Raw genomic sequence first — 18,220 nt, 5'->3', positions numbered from 1 at the left:
AGCAGAGTAATTATTTTTATTCCTCTGGAGTCCCACTATTACCCCTATAGTCTTCTGATCCAAATTCATGGAGGAGCCTCTGTGCCTGTTACAGATTGTGTACTCCAGAAGTGATTAAAGTATGTCCTCATCAAATAAGTCTGTTTATTTTTTTCCCCCTCTTTCTCCTTCTGCTCTCCTCTTTACCTCCCTTTTGCACCCAAAAGGTTTTTTTCCCCATCTCCTGTCTACAAACTGTCTGAACTTCACTTTACCAGGCTGCTCACCATTGCACAGAGCCTGTAAAACACTTAGCAATAGGAGGCCTGACATGGGTTTTTTTCGATCTCTTCATGAAATTAAACCCAAATGATGATATGTTTTTGGCACATCTCTGCCAGGCTGTCTCTGGCAGCTCTGGTGATGGCAAACACGTGTGTGCCCGGGCTATGGACTGGCAGAGTACACTCCCCATCATCTTTATCTGCACTCCTTTACTGCAGGGTTTGAGTGATGTAGCTGTCAACAGTTTTCTCTAAATGTATATTATTTTGTTATGCATTTATTCATTTTACCCCTTAGAATTGGCAGAAGAATGAGTAAAGTTTTCCTGTCTTATGATTATTTAGAACACTGGATACTTTTTAATTATAAGCTTGTCCCCAGCCCCTTCAAATCTTGCGTGTTCCCTTTATGCTTCGTTTCTGTAATTGTCAAAGGTGTAAGTCCAACAGTTCAGAGCTGCTGTGTGATATTGCCCTAAATGGTGCTCCTCATTCCCCCTGCCTGCCGGGCTGCAGCACTGCCTTTTCCCATCTTGGGTCAGCAGTGTTCCCCCACATTTGTCCAAAGGGATGCCATCCATCAGATACTCATTGGCAGAAGGTTTGGGGCGTAATTCTCATGGGAAATTGCTGTAGAGCCCCAGTGAGCAAAACTCCACTGTAGCAAATGTTAAAATTATAATAAAATTCATTATTACTAAAGAGCTGGAAAACAAAACCAAGTCATTCCATGACCAGCCAAACCAAAAATCCTGGGTTCCTACTAAGATGTGCTTTAAGGTTTAGATCTCATGTAATAAGGCACGGAGCTCACGCTGCATTTGTTTCCTCAGTGGGTCAGTAAGGGAGGGATGATAGAGTAACAGTAGTAGAAAAGAGTAGTGCTAAACAGGGTCTCTCTTCTCTACCAGGTGGTTTATTTTGAGGAGAGTTATTGGAGAAAGAAGACGAGAGGCAGATGCACACACTCACATGCAGAGTGTGTTGTCTTTAAAGAAAACATACTCGGGACTAATCACGTTGTCTTCTTGACTTCTTTGGTCGTTCTTCTGAAAAGTAACCCCCAAAATTAACGTCACTGAAAGAAAAATCGAGGCAAAAATATGTTATTTCCCTTAATCTTTTTGTTCTGTTCATTTGGCAGCCCAGGCAATAGAGATGTTATAGTAAACATATAATAGTAATTAGGGATACAGGGATGCGCCTAGAAAGCAAGCAGTTCTCTAAGCAGAGAACGCAGTGGAGCCTGGCTTCCTGCGGAGCTCTTCCCCTCGCACTGCGCCAATTTGTGCTTACGTGATTCAGTAGATAATTTCAGTGGGTTTTATGAGATCATTTAGGGGCTGATTTTGCCAAATACAGATGATAGTACCCACCCTCAGAAATATATCAGCACTGTTTTATGGCCCCAAATCTTGGAGTCAGGTGATTATTGTGCAAAACTAATTTTCTTTAAAATTGATGAAATGCTAGCGTGGTTGCATGGGAAAGTTGGGAAATGAATCCTTAGGAGACAAGACCCAGGAGGCAACTATGGAGGACCCGATGTATAGATGTATATTGTGCTGCAGAGACAGAACAAAGCAAAGCACAACACCTCCTGGTATTTTCCATAAGGCAGAGGTGGGGATTTTGGGGGAGATCTGACTCAAGATTTTTAGAGCACTTGAACCACTAAACTCAGGTCAACTTTTGTGCGCTTGCTTTTTTATACATTAATGAAGACAACTAGAAACTTTCTCTGTATGGTAAAATAGGAGAAGTATTAGGAGAAGGACTTGAGGGTTAGGGATGCTGCTGGAAATTACTTTGGATTGGATTCGGTTTCATGTTGGCACAGTCCTTGACGGAAACAAAACGTAACTGCCCGGAGTGTGACTCTGGCACAGCGATTTGGTTTTGTCACACACTTAATTGTTTTATCTCTTTCTTTTGTTGTTGCAGATAAAGAGTTAGGAGTCAGTACGCTAGCTGAAAATGATGACCCTGGTGCTAGGGGCCCAGCTGTCCCGAAAATATCAGGATTAGAAAGGAGTCAAGAGAAGAGCCAGGACAGCAGTAAAGACCCGATACTTGAGCCTGTGGTGCCTAAAGACCCTTGTCCTCAGGTGACCCAGCCTTTGGCCCAGCCCCAGCTGGAGCCGCAGCCTGAGGCTCCCAGCCCCAGCCCTGCGCTCGCCCTGCGGCCGGAGGCTCCTGCCCAGCTGCCCCCGCCACAAGCCGCGCAGCCGCCACCAGCCCCCGAAGAAGCCGCCCGCCCGCCCACGCCGCAGCCGCCCGTCCAGCACCCACCGCGGCCGCAGTCGCCGGTGCAGCCGGCCCATCCAAACCTCCCTCCGGTGCAGCCCCATCCGGCCTCTCAGAGCCTCTCGCAGCCACTCTCTGCCTATAACAGCAGCAGTTTAAGCCTCAACAGCTTAAGGTAGGCGAACAGAACCGCGTGCGCGCTGAAGGCCCGTGTCTTCGCAGACCTGCTGCTTTACGGTGCCTGGAGGGAGCGGAGATGAATTGGCTAAAGGAGACAAGTGACAGCACATCCCGTCCCATCACTGGGAAATAAAGGGGACTTGCTGCATTTAACCTTAATTCCTTCCCTGAAATAAGGCAGGATCACGCTATTTCTGATCTAGCGTTCCCAGAAATGCTAGGTGTTCTCAAGCGCTTAGTTAATTTGCTTTTACTTTTCCTGCCTGTCATTGCCTACTTGGGTTTTTGGAGAGGATTTTATGCAATGTAGACCCAGGAAGAAAAATTCCAATTCTTGCAGGTTGAGCAGCTCTCTGAAGGCTAACTTCTTTTACCCTCCCATCCCTGTAAACATCTTCTGCTTTCTCCAACTGCTGACATGCCCTAGAGCAAAAAGTATGGTGCAGCTGCTGCTGGCCCTGCTGACAGCCTAGCACCAACGGTCTGGCACCATTGACTTCAAAGCTTAATTTTTCCTGCCCTGCTGACACCTTGCAGTCTTCAGTGGTTTTCTCTTCACCTGGTCACAGTGAGATAAACCTCACCTTTTATAGAGGGGTAACAAAGACGAACAGAGAGATCATGTTCACAGGAACCCGTGATGTCTCTGTGAATCAGGGACCTCAGGTTTCCCCTGCTCTAAGCTAATGCTGTCAGCACTAGGTCATCTTTCCCTAAATCTGAGCCTCCAGCAGGCAGATGGTGTCCTTCAAGACCTGATGAACCAGCATTATGGTGTCTTCATGGTTTGACTAAAGACTGGGAGGTGTTTAAGACTTTGATTTATTTTTAACCAAGTTGGTATTGCTTGTCTTCAGAAGTCACTGAAATAGAAGCATGTCATTACTTGAAATAACGACAAGTGGAATTAAGCAGTACGTGAATATATTTTAAATACTCATTAGTAGGAAGTGAAACCTGAAAAATTGCAACCGACATAATCACAAATATTTATTTTGCTGACTCGCCCTATCTCTTTATATTGTGGGAGTAGAGAGACATTAACGGCACAATAAGCATATATCCATTGTTGCCTTCTCAACTTCATTTCACGTTTTGTGCAGTCTTTTATCTTACTAAGTCATAGCAAAAAAAATTAAATTTTTATTAATACAGTGATCACTGATTTTGAGCTTCATTTGCCTGAAAACATGAATCAGAAGCAGTCATGTAGAAAGGAGCTGATAATTAAGTAATGAATGCACAGGGCTGATTACTCCTTTGTGTGTCATTCCTGTGTTGTTGGAGGACAGAATATCAACCTCTTACAGAGAGGGAGAATATGTCTCGGGTTTTGTTGTGGAGAGACCACGGGAAGTAAAAGATACTCGAAAAGGTACAGGAGATGGCTGGAGAAAGGAGTTTCACAGTTGTATTTCTAGAACAGTAACTTGCATTTGTAATATGTAACTTACACGAGTAATGTGTTTAACGTGAGCCGTGCGTGGCTCGGTGGGGTTGTGTATGTGTACATTTGGAGCTTTTCTCTTTTCCGTGCAATGCTTAATTGCTTTTCTTTTCATTAACAGCAGCAGCAGAAGCAGCACTCCTGCCAAGACTCAGGCCCCTCCTCCGCACATATCTCACCATCCCTCAGCCTCACCGTTCCCCCTCTCTTTACCCAGCCACAGCCCGCTGCATACCTTCACGCCCACCCTCCAGCCCCCCGCACACCCACATCACCCCAATATGTTTGCCCCTCCTACGGCTTTGCCTCCTCCACCTCCATTGACGTCAGGGACACTGCAGGTTCCAGGACACCCAGCTGGTAGTACTTACTCAGGTAAGAGACAGACGGATCATGGCCCGAGCATGTCCAGTGCAGCGCTGGAAGCCGATTCTCCAGTTTTAGTCAGAATAATTCTTTTTGGTCCATTTGATGAGGGCTGTTGGTTGGGTAGAGCCTGTACTGGTTGCAGAATGATTTGGAGTGTTGCCAAAGCCAGAAAACACCTGGACGTACCCAGTGGCTTTTCTTCTGCCCTGGGAATGAATATTTTTGGAAGCGTGTGCTTTTTCCCTGTCTGTTTTTTTCACCCCATGGTAAAAACACACTAGAGTTCATAATGTGCCCCCACAGAACGTGTGACCCCCTCAGCGAATGTCGTTGCTGCAGTTGTGGTCTGTGCTCAGCATTGCTTCCCTGGCGAGAGGGGAGGTCTCCAGTGGCCGCACACACAGCGGTCCTGAGCTCGTGTACATGCAAGATTTGGGGTGTGGGGGTGGGTGAGATGTAGAGATCAGTGGAGAAAATTGTGCTCTTTTAGACTTTGATAGTGGGCAGATGTAAAGTATTTGTTCCTCCCAGGCCACTGAGAGGGAACTGGGGGAAGAAAATGAAGGATTATCAGTGTTTGAGTAACATCGTTTTGTGTCCATGCAGCAGGCTACTCGTGTTAGCAGCAGCCACTCGATGTTTACTCACTCCAGCTTACCTGTCCCTCCCCACCTATTTAGGACAATGTCTGTGTCCGTACAAGTTTACCCTCAGAGGAATGCTGTAGTTAAGACAGGCCTGATGAGAGAGGGGAAATGGAGACTTTCTTCTGTCTCTGAGGCCTTTGGGGAAGATCTGAGGGAGCTTTCTTACCCTGTACAGTGTCATGGTTTACCCCCAGGAAGTTTTAAATACAGCATTGCTACTGCAGCCAGCCAAAACTAAGTGGCAATAGGTCTGGAAAAGTCCCTGAGCTCACGGAGAGTTGTTTTGCTGTTTGTATTTCAGAACAAGATCTTCTCCGTCAGGAACTAAACACGCGATTTTTGGCCTCACAGAGCGCAGATCGCGGGGCCTCCCTGGGCCCGCCGCCGTACCTGAGGACCGAGTTCCACCAGCACCAGCACCAGCACCAGCACACACACCAACACACACACCAGCACACCTTCACGCCTTTCCCTCACGCCATCCCACCCACTGCCATCATGCCAACGCCAGCACCGCCCATGGTGCGTACCCCAGGCAGAAATGTGAGGATAAGTAGAGCACAACTCTATTCTTTATTACAAAAATTTAAGAATTTGCCAGGTTGCGGGAAGGACTACTCTGCTGCCCAGGTGTGGTTGGGTAGGAGAGGAAGGACTGTCCCTTCCTCACGATTGTCACATGTGCAGTAGGTTCAGGTGGCAGCGCAGGGGCTGAGGGACGAGGCTGCTGGCTGAAGGGGCACTCGTAAGTGGGATTTCCCAGTGCTTGGAGTGGTGCACTCTGGTGCCTTCTCCTTTCTGCTGTCTCATAAAGACCTTGGTTTATCTTGAAGAAAGAAAAATCCCAAACAGTTTCTTTTGGAAACTAATTTTCTGCATATTTTTTCCCTCTCTGTTGGTTGGCAAATAACAGAGTAGTAGTCTTCTATTTTACCAACAGAACTAAAGCAAGGAAATATAAAGTAACTAGTTTGTGCTTTGATCCCTTTGCAGTTTGACAAATACCCTACAAAAGTTGACCCCTTCTACCGTCACAGTGTGAGTTTTATTACTCTGTTTAAAACTGACTTAACTGCTTTTCTGTGGTGGGTTGGGATCACCACTCAGTCGATGGCACAATGTGAATCTCTCCCTAATCATCACTCCAGGATTTACCATTATCGTTCTTGGTTGCTTTGGCTTTTGAAGGCTTGCATTCATGGTGCTTGTTTCTGATAAAGATGCAGTATCAGCTTTTCCAATCAAAAGATCTCTTGCTCAACACTATTTGAAGACAGGTTTGATGTGAAAAAGATGAGACAGAAGAGCTGACTGTTACATGAAGCAGGAGAGAGCAGTAATTTCATCACTCTGTTTCAGTTGTGCCACAAACCCTTAGACTGATATTTTTCCTAAGAAAGTTGAAATGAAATGACAAACTATCATACAAATCCTTCAGGTATAGGTAATCTAATAGTTTTTCTAATATATCGTATTTTGTTTTATAAAATCTGAAAACTTGTCTTATTCTTCAGATTTCAAAGGCACATCTGATCCATCAGGCTTGTTATGGTAGAAAGCTCTGTTTGATGACAGCAACATGAATCCAGCTGTGCAATAGATGTGTTTCTCTAAAAGCTACCAAAAATCTTCTTTATTGAGATGAACCGATTTTTAATATTCCAGTTAATTGTAAAGTTTCTGCTCTTAAGGGTTTGAATCTACTGATTCATTTGCTGCTGAAATATGGGTTGCATTTACTTCATCATATTGGCAGAAGCAGGTATCTGGTTGAATATGAGAAGAATTTCTAAATCCAATAGTGATATTTTGATGAGAGAAGGAGTACTGCATCAGCACTCAGAAATTTGCAAAGCACTTGGCTTTATGTGTTGGTTTTGCTTAGAAGTGGAACTGGGCAAAAAAAACTGGTTAAGACGATAGTGTGATGTTGTCTGCTTGTACCAATTAAACACAGTTCCTGCTAACAACTCATGCCGGCGGTACATGTGAATAGTCGCATTAATTTCTGACACCTCATTTGAGTAACGTTAACTGTGTGAGTGTGTTTGCAGGATCAGAGCTCTAGGAGTATTAGGCAAACATTTAAGCCTGTGATAATCACTTTTACTCAAAAGGGTAACGCTGCTCATTTGCATCATTGTTTGCAAAATTGCACTCCTATTTGCTGAGCTTTACGTGGTCAAAAGATATATTATCCTCAATGTGGCATGTTGATTCAAGCAAGAACACGGAATTGGGAAATAGGTAAATGAATTTTAGACAAATAAAGCACAGAAGTCGGCATGTAATATAGGAAACATTGCAAAAGTCTCCAACTGTACATGCTTTTCAAATTCAGTGACATAATCTCTTATAAATCTGGCAGGTACCTGAATTGTAAAGGTCATGGTTGGTATTACTCCCTTTAAAGTAAGGAGAGGCTTCACGTTGTTCTGCGTGAGCCAGGGAGCCGTGCTATTGAACTTGGCAGAGCTCCACCAGCACACGTCTGGTCCATTGTGCCTCCCCTGCCCTCCCTTCAGGAACGGTTTGTCCTTGTGAAGTGATTGCAAAATAATCACTATTTTGGCTGTTGGATGTTTAGCAAACTAATACCAGAAGGTCAACATGATGGCTACAAATTGAGATTGGATTAACAGTCTTTCTTAAACTACAGCACAGCCACACTCGCCAGGGTACTTCAGTAATCTCTTCTGCTATGACTATAGTATACAGGTAACAGAGGAACCGCTTGCATCAGTTTCCTGAGCAGCTTCAGTATCAAACAGCATACTTCTGCTGGCATAAGTGCATACCCGGTAGGGCTTTTCCTATTGTAGAAATACTGTGAAACTATGGCACTTCCACAGGCCTTTTCCTAGTGACAAGAGTTTCCGCTGTAGATCCACACCAAGAATTCAGATATCTTGAAAAAAGTTGGCAATGTTTTTGAAGCTCGTAAGTGAACTTTGCAGGAGAACAAGGCCTGTTTGAGAGTTAAAATCAATCTGCTTTAGAATAGGGAGCACAGCTCACATAGACGTGCACGTAGAGATTTAAAACAGTTTTCTTTGTTGGCATCTTTGATTTTACAATCATTTGCTTTGGGGGGGGGCTGACTGTAGCACAGTGAGACATTACTTTTACCTACAGTTCACACTGGGTCTAGCTTGGTGTTAAATGGCACCTGGCCCCAGGAAAGCTGTGGGTACTGCATTGTTCCCTGAAGAAAGCTGGAAGGGGAAAATGTTGCTCAAACGAGAGGGAGAAAAAGGAAACACTGGTTATGAAAGATGTATTTTGAAAGCTGGAGGAATTTAACTGATACAAAGAGATCCTGGAGATACAATATTTTATATTTTATTAATGATTCTGACCTTGAGGAAAGGTTCCATATAATTAACTTACCACTTGTTATAAAACTCTAAGGAAAGCATTCCTTATTATTAGTCATAGCCAATAGAATATTAAGTATTACGTCTCTTTCCATCATTCGGAATTAGTCCATTGCACACAGAATTAAATGCAGAAGACATTGGAGGATTTAAAACACATTTTACTCATTAAAATTTATTGTAAATGAGGATATGTCTCTTAATGATTTCTCAAATGCCTACAGTTCAGTTATCAACTAATCTAAAAATGCTTTCTGCATCACTGAATGGAGCAGGTCCAAATTAAATAGAATTAAAAACAACAATAGAAACGTGTTTTGAAAGGAGACTTGATACCACGCTTTTAAACCGAGAAAATCTTTTGATACCTCTAAAATACTGAAATATTTTCTCAGCTTTCAGTAAATGTAATAGGAATAAATGACCTTGCAAGATAAACTAGTGGCAGGAGAAAGGATTAAGAAAAACTCATACATGTGCCTGGCATAAACAAATTCATCAAAACCTTGCGATACTGATTTACTCTGGGATGTGATTTTCTCAGTGTTTGCCCACTCCGCATGTCCAGTCTTTTACTTTGCCCAGTCCTGCTTCTGTTCAATTGGCCATTAACTCATTTATTTTGGTCTTAAAAGTAGCATACAGTAGATTGATTTTTGATCAGCCGTGTTCAGAGGTGAATTTGTATCAGTCAGATAACCCCTTTAGGTTTTTGGGTCGCAATACCTGCGGAGTTAGCAGCCATCCCCCGTTAGATCCTGAGGTTTCACAGTGAGAACATACTTGGAGTGTCATGGTTGGAACCCCCAACTCCTACCAGAAAGTGATTTTGTGTGTAATCTCAGCATTTTCCATGGAATTGGGCGAGTTAACTGTGTTACAGCATGAGTAAAAGATTCACAGCCGGACCACAGAGACAAGATAAGACTTGGACGTTACGGTTTACTTGCTTGTTTCCCCTGTGTTTGTCTGCATTAGTACAGAACTGCTTTTTTTTTTTCTGCTAAATTCTCTTATAACAGATACATCGGAATCAGAGAGGTCAGTGGAGATGTGCACTTTTTTATGCTTAGTAGTCTGTCTTTACGAAAACAGTACCCTAATTTTTTTTATTTTGGGGGGGGGGGGGAGTCTATCTCAACATTCTATTTAAATAATAATTTTTAACAAATCAGATTATATTTCTCCTAATATTAGATGTGGCAGGATATCCTCTCAGACAGGCTAATGAAGTAAGAATTGTGCGTATTTTCCTCATTTCCTACAGATACTATTAAAATCCCAATGTACTAATGGACTTTTAATGATACAATATCCTAGTGCTTGTAAGGGTTTTTTTTCCACTTAAACAGTAGTTTTCTGAGTCTTATTTGGCTCAGTATTCCTTCTTTTCTCTTGAAATGGTTTGCAAACTGAAACCATTTAAAAGTTCTATCCAGTTTAAAAATTAATAGTGGGGGGGAAAAAAAAAATCTTTCTTACACTATGATGGCCTAATCCAGGGGACAGGTTGCTGCTTTATGATTTTGGAACTGCTTTTAAGCTCTAAACATCATGACATTTGTGAACATTTCATTGACTGCTTTAACTAACATTGTTGCAATGAGATCACTTCTTCAATGTTTCTCAGTTTTCTCCATGTACCATTTCCCTAATATTATGCAGGAATGCTTTCTCTGTTTTGTTCAACTTCCTGTCTCCATTTTGATGTGCCCTTGTATTTATGTTCTTCTGTCTTTTTGTTACAGCTGTTTCACTCCTATCCTCCAGCTGTATCAGGTATTCCTCCTATGATTCCTCCGACTGGCCCCTTTGGCTCACTACAAGGAGCGTTTCAACCCAAGGTAAGAAATACTCACGTACACTGGTGATTTGAGCCAGGTGAGGTTTAGGCTTAGCATGTGGTTCAGATTCTGGAGCAACTGAGATCTGAATTACAGCCTAATTCCATGGAGGACAATTGGCTTTTTTCAAATTTACTACAAAGAGAAGTTATTTCTCACTAGGTTCAGATATATCTACGTACATTTTAAAAAAAAATAAATTATAATGGCATAGTTAACTTTAGAAGCAATACAATTAGTTCTCAGTACGCATTAATCTAAGGTCATGTAATAATCAAGATTTTAAGAAATCATGATCATTATTGTTTACTCATTTCCATAATTATCTCACAGCTCCACCACAATGCAATACACTGATTTAGTTCTCTCATTTGCGATAGGTAGGGTAGATAAATGTGATGAGTTTGGGGTTTTTTTTCTTTTGTTTTCATGAAGTCACTCTTGATTTGTAAGTGGGAGCAAATCACACTCTGTAATCCATGGTCTTTGCAACTAAAGACTGAAATCAGCTCGGAAATTTCTGCAGAGAAGACACCTTCCTTCTTAAATTGGCCCATCCACTGTAATGACTGAATATGTAAATTGCAGTTCATTAGTGGAATTCTTTGTATGTATGGTAATCAGACTGTTAACAACTCTGTTACTTAATTGTTAGTTATGCTGTAGCTGATTTCTTTTTTTCTTCATTTTAACATAGGAAGAAGCTCTGTCTAAATGTAAATTTTGTGGGTTTCTTTTTTCACAAAGCTGCATTTTGTTACGTTAGCTGAATATTTACATTCAGATCATGGGAAAGGCTTTAATGTTTTTCGGCTGGATGTTGCTTTTTCCTGATACCCGTATGGTAACAGGTCATTGTGGATGGCATTCAGATCCTTGTCCAGTGACCAAAGCGATTGCTGATGCTGTGTGTGCCGACAGCCAGGTTAGCAGTTTTAGCCGGTTCCAGTGCATTATTGATAAGCAGCAGAGCACATCAAGCTTGGTCCTCCAAATACCACTTTAGATGCCATATCATAAGTATGTTGCTAATCAGGTTTTCAATAGTGGAAAGATTTTTCGAGTGTAAACAGTCACTCGTGTTTTAGATTAAAGTAATGGAAAGTTGGTAGAGAACGGAAGTTTGAAAATTGAGATGACGATACGTATATTACTAAGTGGATTATAATGGTTATCCTTTCCTCTTTAAAAAGTTTATTTTCATTGCTTTGGCAATGTGAATGATGAAGAAGTATTATTTTTCACTTTCTGTTCCTTTTCTGCATTGTGTTACTCATTAACGCCGTCTTTCCTTATGGTATTTCTAGACTTCCAATCCTATTGATGTTGCAGCCAGACCTGGAACTGTCCCACATACCCTTCTACAGAAAGATCCACGGGTCTGTAGAAAATGTTACATTTTTTTCAAGTAAAGCTATTCTTCCTGAAAACCTTGAAGGCTAGAGCTACCCTGTTCAGTATGTTCAAATTAACATCCTCAAACTAAAGCTTAGTCTGAACTGTTTAAGTCAATGAGAACTAGAGAAGTTTTATGAGAACAATTTAAATCCTGATCCTTACTTCTGTTCATCGTTAGCAAAAGCACATAGATCCTATGCAGCGCAAGAGCTCTTTCCTTGCTGTCAGCAGGCATCCCCACAAGCCAGGGGTAAAGGCATAAAAGTCCAATTCAGCGTAGAAGTGTACAAACCTCTTCAAGATTTATGTTTATACTCTGTAATTGTTTTTAATGTGGGTAAGGACAGTTATTCCCTTGGTTACTGTATCATTGATTGCACCAGTGAAATACGGATGCACTTCATTGATCGCTTGGTGCCTCTGGATTTTTGAGTTCTAGCATATGTGAACAGCATTTATTGTCTCAGCACTTTGTCTCTCAGCTTTTTTCTGTTCTTTGCAAATGCCCGTGGGTTGTTTGCATGTTTGAATTAATATACATTGTTTGCCGTGAGGAACACGATGCAGTTGTATTTTTAGCAGAACTCTCTGACAAAAGCAATGGGGAGCTCTCCTTAAAAATCCCTGTTGTGGTATGGCTAAACTTTTAAGTACAGCAGAGCTGTTTTCTTTGGGTTTTGCCAAGTTCTGGTACTTTGGTTTGCTCTGAATTGGTGCTGTAGTTGAGCTTTATACCAAAAGGAACCATGTTTTTTCATTTCTGTTTATTCTATCTAATTAAAAAGATAACTAGAGCCTCCCATCTTTAAGTCATTTAGCTTTATGCTCCCTTTCAGCTTGTAGTGTAGTTTCGATTATTTCAAGATGATGTATTATGCCATCACTGTGTCTGCAAAGTACCTCTTACACCTATAAATCTCCTTTAGTATTGCATTTCAAAAAAGAAGTTCCAAAACAAATGAGAAATACCCAATAAATTGAATTTATTTTCCAGCATTAATTGATGAAATGTGAGCAAAAAAGGAGAATAAGAAAATAATTACCCCCAAAAAACAGGCCACACAAAAAATAGTAATGAGAAAATTGTGGTTTTAATACAGCCCCTGTTTAGCGACATCTGCTGCAGAGTGAAAAATATTTAAGGCAAAGCCCATTTGTGACAGAGGACGCATCAGACAAGCAGTCAGTCAGTAATGGCTGTTGGAGTGTACAAGGCAAGGACCTAATGCCATAGCTGTTGAGCGGACACAGTCACTGGTTTGCAGGGGCACGTCTGAAACACCATTCCATCCTGTTCCAACCCAATTAGTGGGCTCAAGCCTGTGAAAAAGGGGCCCTGTCCGCTATCCAATCTTCTCGCTAGCTGAGCAGCTTTGAAAGATAAGAACAGAAGTTTGCCCAAAGGATAGATCCGTGTTTTTCTTCAGAGTAGTTAACCATCCATTTTTGTAGCATTAAATCAACAAATTAATGATGATGCCAGAGGACAGAGTGCTCTGTGAGGCTTGTTTAGTTGCTTGTCAACACTTAGGTACAACAGCCATGGGGGGAGGGAAACCAACTCAAATACGGAGGCTAAGGACTAATTATTATCCAAAAGGGCTTCATTTGAAAGTAAAATTATAACATTTTAATTTCATCTCTTAATGAAGCAATACAAATCTGTTAATTAGAGCAATTGTTTGAGTGACAGGCATGTAACCAAGCTGTCATTTCTTCTTCACAGTTGACAGATCCGTTCAGGCCTATGTTGAGGGTAAGAAATCTTCTTGTGATACAGTTTGTCAAGCTCATCTCAGTCCCCACCGGGTTAAAGCAGCAGCCTAATTATAAAGCAATGCCATGTTTCATCTTGGGTATTTTACACCGTGTTTGCTGAGCAGCATGGTCAGTCTTTCTTTGGGTACATCTTGTGGTCACTCGAGGAAAGTACACAGTTTCAACGCTGGAAGTTTTTTGTTCTTCTCATGCAACCCCCTAGCATGAATAGTAGAGGTTAAATATTGATTATCCTATTGTGCTGGCTTACAAGGTTTCCTGAGCAAACTCCTGGACACCTACCCTGGTAGTGATCCCCTATCATTTCAGTGCAGACTGAAGGATTTTGCTTTTTATTATTTACTGTACCTTTGGTTATTTAGTATGGTACTTCCTGCCCACATATCTTACTGTCAAGTATAGACAGACAGTCCACTTGAAACACAAAATAATTTAGAAATAAGGATCAAAAGTCTTTCAGTGATCCAAAAGAGTATTTTTGTTAATTTTTCAACACGTTCAAGAAGGTCTAGATTTTGATTGAACCAGCCAAGTGAACTTATTAAATCACTAGCACAGCCAGCTGCTGTGAATAAGCAAAAGGCTTGAGTGTAGGGGAGTATATGTGTGAGATGGGTTTTATTTTTTTTGTGTTTTTAATTGTTGGTTGATATACACCTAGAAATAGAAGGCCAGAGCATATGCCATAGTTTGTAAAACATTTAAGGTACCAGTAGCTTGAGGAGCTTCTTGAATTCCTGTGATTATTTCTAAATCTGCAGGAATCATTAGTTGTGTAGTTAACTACAGACCCCTAAATAACAAAATTGGAGAAAGTATATCCTGAATGAGTCTTTTTCAGACAAGATTTCCAGACGTCCCAGAAACGAGTACAAAATCAATAAGAAAACCCAAATAGCATTCTGGTTCTTTCCTCCCTCTTTCTTCCCCATGACTTAAAAGCGTGGTGACAGGAAGGATGCAAAGAGCCTTCCCAAACACAGTGAATCGACTGACCTCCAATTTTTTCAGCGTATTTATGAGCCAAAGTTTTGGAGGTACAGACAATTATACAGCAATTACATGAGGGAGTCAGATTCATTTTGAAAACCAGAGTGATCTTTTAAAGTGCTTTCATTTTCATCCTTTGGTGGAAAGGTTGGCCTTAGAATAGCTGCACTTTCGGAAGTGAGCTCAACGTACAGTTGTGAAGCAATCCAGCTGTGCCGAGCAGCTGCTAACTGGAAGACAGTTTCATTGATTGCAGCAACACAAGCTGCATTCTCAGCCAGTGGCAAGATTGCAAGAATGCGTAAAACCTGAGCATGAGTTTATTTGGAGAGGAGAGTGACAAGGAGCATTCCTGAATATCCAGACAAACCGCTTAGCAAGGGATAAATTCTTTGCTTTCAGTTGTCTTGGTGTGGGGAATCCCCTAAACCAAACCAGACTGGGCTAAGAGTTGGCAGGAGTTGCTAGAAGTAGAATAAAGCATCACAGGTTTTTGAAAGTTACTGATTCATGATGTATCCTTTTGTTTTTTCCAGAAACCTGGAAAGTGGTGCGCTATGCATGTTCACATCGCCTGGCAGATATACCATCACCAACAGAAAGTCAAGGTCAGTCTTTTGGGCGCTCCTGAACTTCATATATGTGTTGCACAGTGCACACCTGTGAGAGGAAGAGCTTGCCTCTTGCTGTTAGCAGTTCTGTGCTATGGCTAATGCCTTGTTAAAGTAACCGTATGGAGCATTATAGCGTAACCTTCCGTTTCACAGTGATGGCATATCGGAATTAAAAACCTAAAGGTAGAGTCTCAAAGGAATGTCTGTGATGCCTCGGAGCAAGGACACCAGATCTTGGGCAGTAACAAGTTTCACAGAATCATCTAGGTTGGAAAAGACCTTGAAGATCACCTAGTCCAACCATAGTTTGTAGCTAGGTAGAGCCAAATGGGTGTGCCTGTGAGCTACAGCATTGCTTTTATTTACGGCTGAGGACACAAACATATCAAAATTAACATTCACGGACAGAAGAGGGCACAGGAAGATTTCTCCTGTCCCTGAGATGCTTTATCCAGTGTGGCTGCACAGGCTTCTATCAGTCTTTTTTCACAACCCATGTCATAGCTGGAGGTTGGCACCTGTATGTGTCTGGGCTGGTCAGGCAGACACGGCCTCTCAGATGAAGTAATGTTACCCAGACACTGTCTCACTGCACCAAAGATAAAGGGTGGAAATCTTTTGTTCATTATGCATGCTTTGAGACTTCAAGGGTAAGAGCCATGGCCAGTTTAGGCTCTCCTGAAACAGATGTCAGAGAAAAACAAGTAATTTATTCATTTAGTAGTTAGGGTATTTTCATTCTTTCTTTAACTGTATTTTCATTGCACATAGAGTCTGTGAGGAAGATTTCTTTCCCTTTATAATATTTTCACTGTACTTGTCAGTGAAAAATTCTGTGTTGCTCCTGAAGATTTTCAGTGAGCCAGGAAAGGTTGGTATTCTTTACTGTTCATACTTGTACTTCAGGAGTCAATAGCTGTGTTAAAAAGTAAAATTAACAAGGAGTCCATAGCACTTTGCAGTCTGTGTATGCAATTGAATTGTATAAGGTAGTACTATAAGAATATGAAGATGTTGAACAGCTACTAAAACCTGCAGCTAATAGAGTTTAAAAATAACCCTTTTAAACAAGGTTGACAGGTTAATTTGCTGCAGTAGACATATCTCTCTTCTCTGCTTCCTTATGTTTCCCCTGCTAGTGATCTTCATTCATCTTCCCATTATCAAAAAAGACAAGATTATAGACCTAGAGAGTTATATGTCTTTTTTTTTTATTTTATTGAAAAGGTATTTTCTTGAAATGAAATTATTATTCCCATGCTATCTATGTCCTTTCTATCTTCCTTGATTTGATATTCAGAGAGAGGTCATACTGGTGTACTTATAACTCATAATAAATGCCATTTTCATGCAGTCATTTCTTTTACCTAATACTTTTCTATCTTGCATGTTAAAAAACAGGAAAGGTTGTTCCTTGACTTTTTGAGACTGTGCATGATGATAATTTTAAGAATAATTGGGAAATGTATTTCACAATCTCAGTTGAGTCAAAAAATTAGTTATGGTCTACAGTCAGTAAGGCGAGTTGGTTTATGTCCCCGTGGGCTGTCAGACTCCCACATGGGAATGAAGTCCTCCCCTCCGCACGCGATCACACAGTGTGAAATCTCTGGCTGAAGGCTCATACAGAATGATTTCTCCTTCTAGCCCAAGGTTGTGAAGGTGCCTTTTCTTCTGCACAAGGTAGAGACACTGCCTGGCCACAGAGCAGGGAATAAAACATATTTACTCAGAGATTTCAAGTTTGCATGCAGTGCCACCAGACTGCTTGCAAAGTATGGAAGAATCAGTAACTATCTGGACCACTGGTAATTGCTTGCAGAGGGCAACAGCAGACACTGAAGAAGCAGGCAAGATAGGAAACTTTAAAACACAACCTTCCTGACCCCAGGAAAAATTGCGTGCAGCTGTGGATGCTGTTTGCCTGCCTATACCTCTGCACCACGACAAAGTTCAGACCTGTGTAACCTGTCTGCACACCCAGGGAATTCCTCAGATGAAGCCAGGATTGCATACCAGCGCTGGGCACACAGCAGTTTTACACTCCTGCTTAGACTGACCAGTGCCTTACTGGTCTGGATTCAAGAGAGAATTTCTGCTCCGTAATTGGCCCTCTTTCGTTTAGAAAAGGCCTTACGGACCAATCTAACATGCTATTAAATTAGTGTTTACACTGATTTTAGTGGACCCTGAGTTAAGGTGTTACACATTTGCTGGACTTCAAACACATTCGTCAGGATTATCATCAAGAGAGGTGCTCTCCTGAACAGCAACTGGGGATAAAATAAATCTGATCAATTTTCTTGGGTACTATTTTAAGGTAAATTAAAACATTCAAAAAATCTTCTAACACGTGCATGATATTCCCGTTCCTCTTCAGACAGGGGATTTTTTCATTATTTAGAACAGCACCGTTCATATGGCTGCAATTAAAGTTTCAGCCAGCTTTTGCTATTCTGAGTAATGCCTGTCAGAGGTTTATACCTTGGTTGTTCAAAAGAAAAATAGAAAGAGTTCACAGCATAAAAATCTGGCACACAGGCTTCAGCCAAGGCATTTCTGAACTTTTTTTTAATTATTAAAGGAGTATTGTGTTACTTCCCTAAAAGACATGACCTTAACTTGGCCATCTTTTCCATTTCAGTATTCTTGCAGGCCGTTATCTCTAAACATTGAAAAAGCCTTTTTTTTGCCTTTTTTGTTGTGTTCTCATAGCTACATAGATGTGTTACTAGTACTTGAAAAACAGCTACTAGGCATGCACATTAACTTGGTCATAACTTTTTAATATGCATATTTATATCATTGTAATAGTCTGTACTCTGAGCTGGCACAGTATTAAATACTGATTTATAAAGCGTAACATGCTCCAGAATTATGTTAAGATCTACTGGTTCAGTGTTACACGTTTGTAAATCCTTTCAGCTGACCTGCACAATTAATCAGCAATCTGTGTTTAGGGAGTTCTGGCAGCGCAGGTAATTGGGAATTTGGTTTTCCTCCTCATTCTATAAAACTGTTGTAGTAGGGACCACTAAAATGAGTACATGGCACAAAGAAGAGCC

General features: G+C 41.4%; 1 protein-coding gene across 7 annotated transcripts in view; it reads left to right on the top strand.

Annotated features, from left to right (window-relative positions):
- AUTS2 (activator of transcription and developmental regulator AUTS2) overlaps nt 1–18,220 on the top strand; it is a 795,956-nt gene that overhangs the window by 765,398 nt on the left and 12,338 nt on the right. For 2 of the 7 annotated variants that reach the window (XM_074890684.1, XM_074890691.1), the window contains 8 exons: nt 2,208–2,685; nt 4,259–4,512; nt 5,455–5,696; nt 6,147–6,191; nt 10,279–10,374; nt 11,682–11,753; nt 13,499–13,528; nt 15,078–15,149. In XM_074890684.1, coding sequence (XP_074746785.1) covers nt 2,208–2,685; nt 4,259–4,512; nt 5,455–5,696; nt 6,147–6,191; nt 10,279–10,374; nt 11,682–11,753; nt 13,499–13,528; nt 15,078–15,149 — 1,289 coding nt within the window. The remainder of the gene's footprint in view (nt 1–2,207; nt 2,686–4,258; nt 4,513–5,454; nt 5,697–6,146; nt 6,192–10,278; nt 10,375–11,681; nt 11,754–13,498; nt 13,529–15,077; nt 15,150–18,220) is intronic. The other 5 variants (XM_074890685.1, XM_074890686.1, XM_074890688.1 and 2 more) reach the window with 5 other exon arrangements.

This window comes from Strix uralensis, chromosome 20 (assembly GCF_047716275.1).
Source record: "Strix uralensis isolate ZFMK-TIS-50842 chromosome 20, bStrUra1, whole genome shotgun sequence".
NCBI classification, from domain to species: domain Eukaryota; kingdom Metazoa; phylum Chordata; class Aves; order Strigiformes; family Strigidae; genus Strix; species Strix uralensis.
Note: the sequence above shows the minus strand (reverse complement) of the source record. Positions and strands in the feature narration are given on the sequence as shown.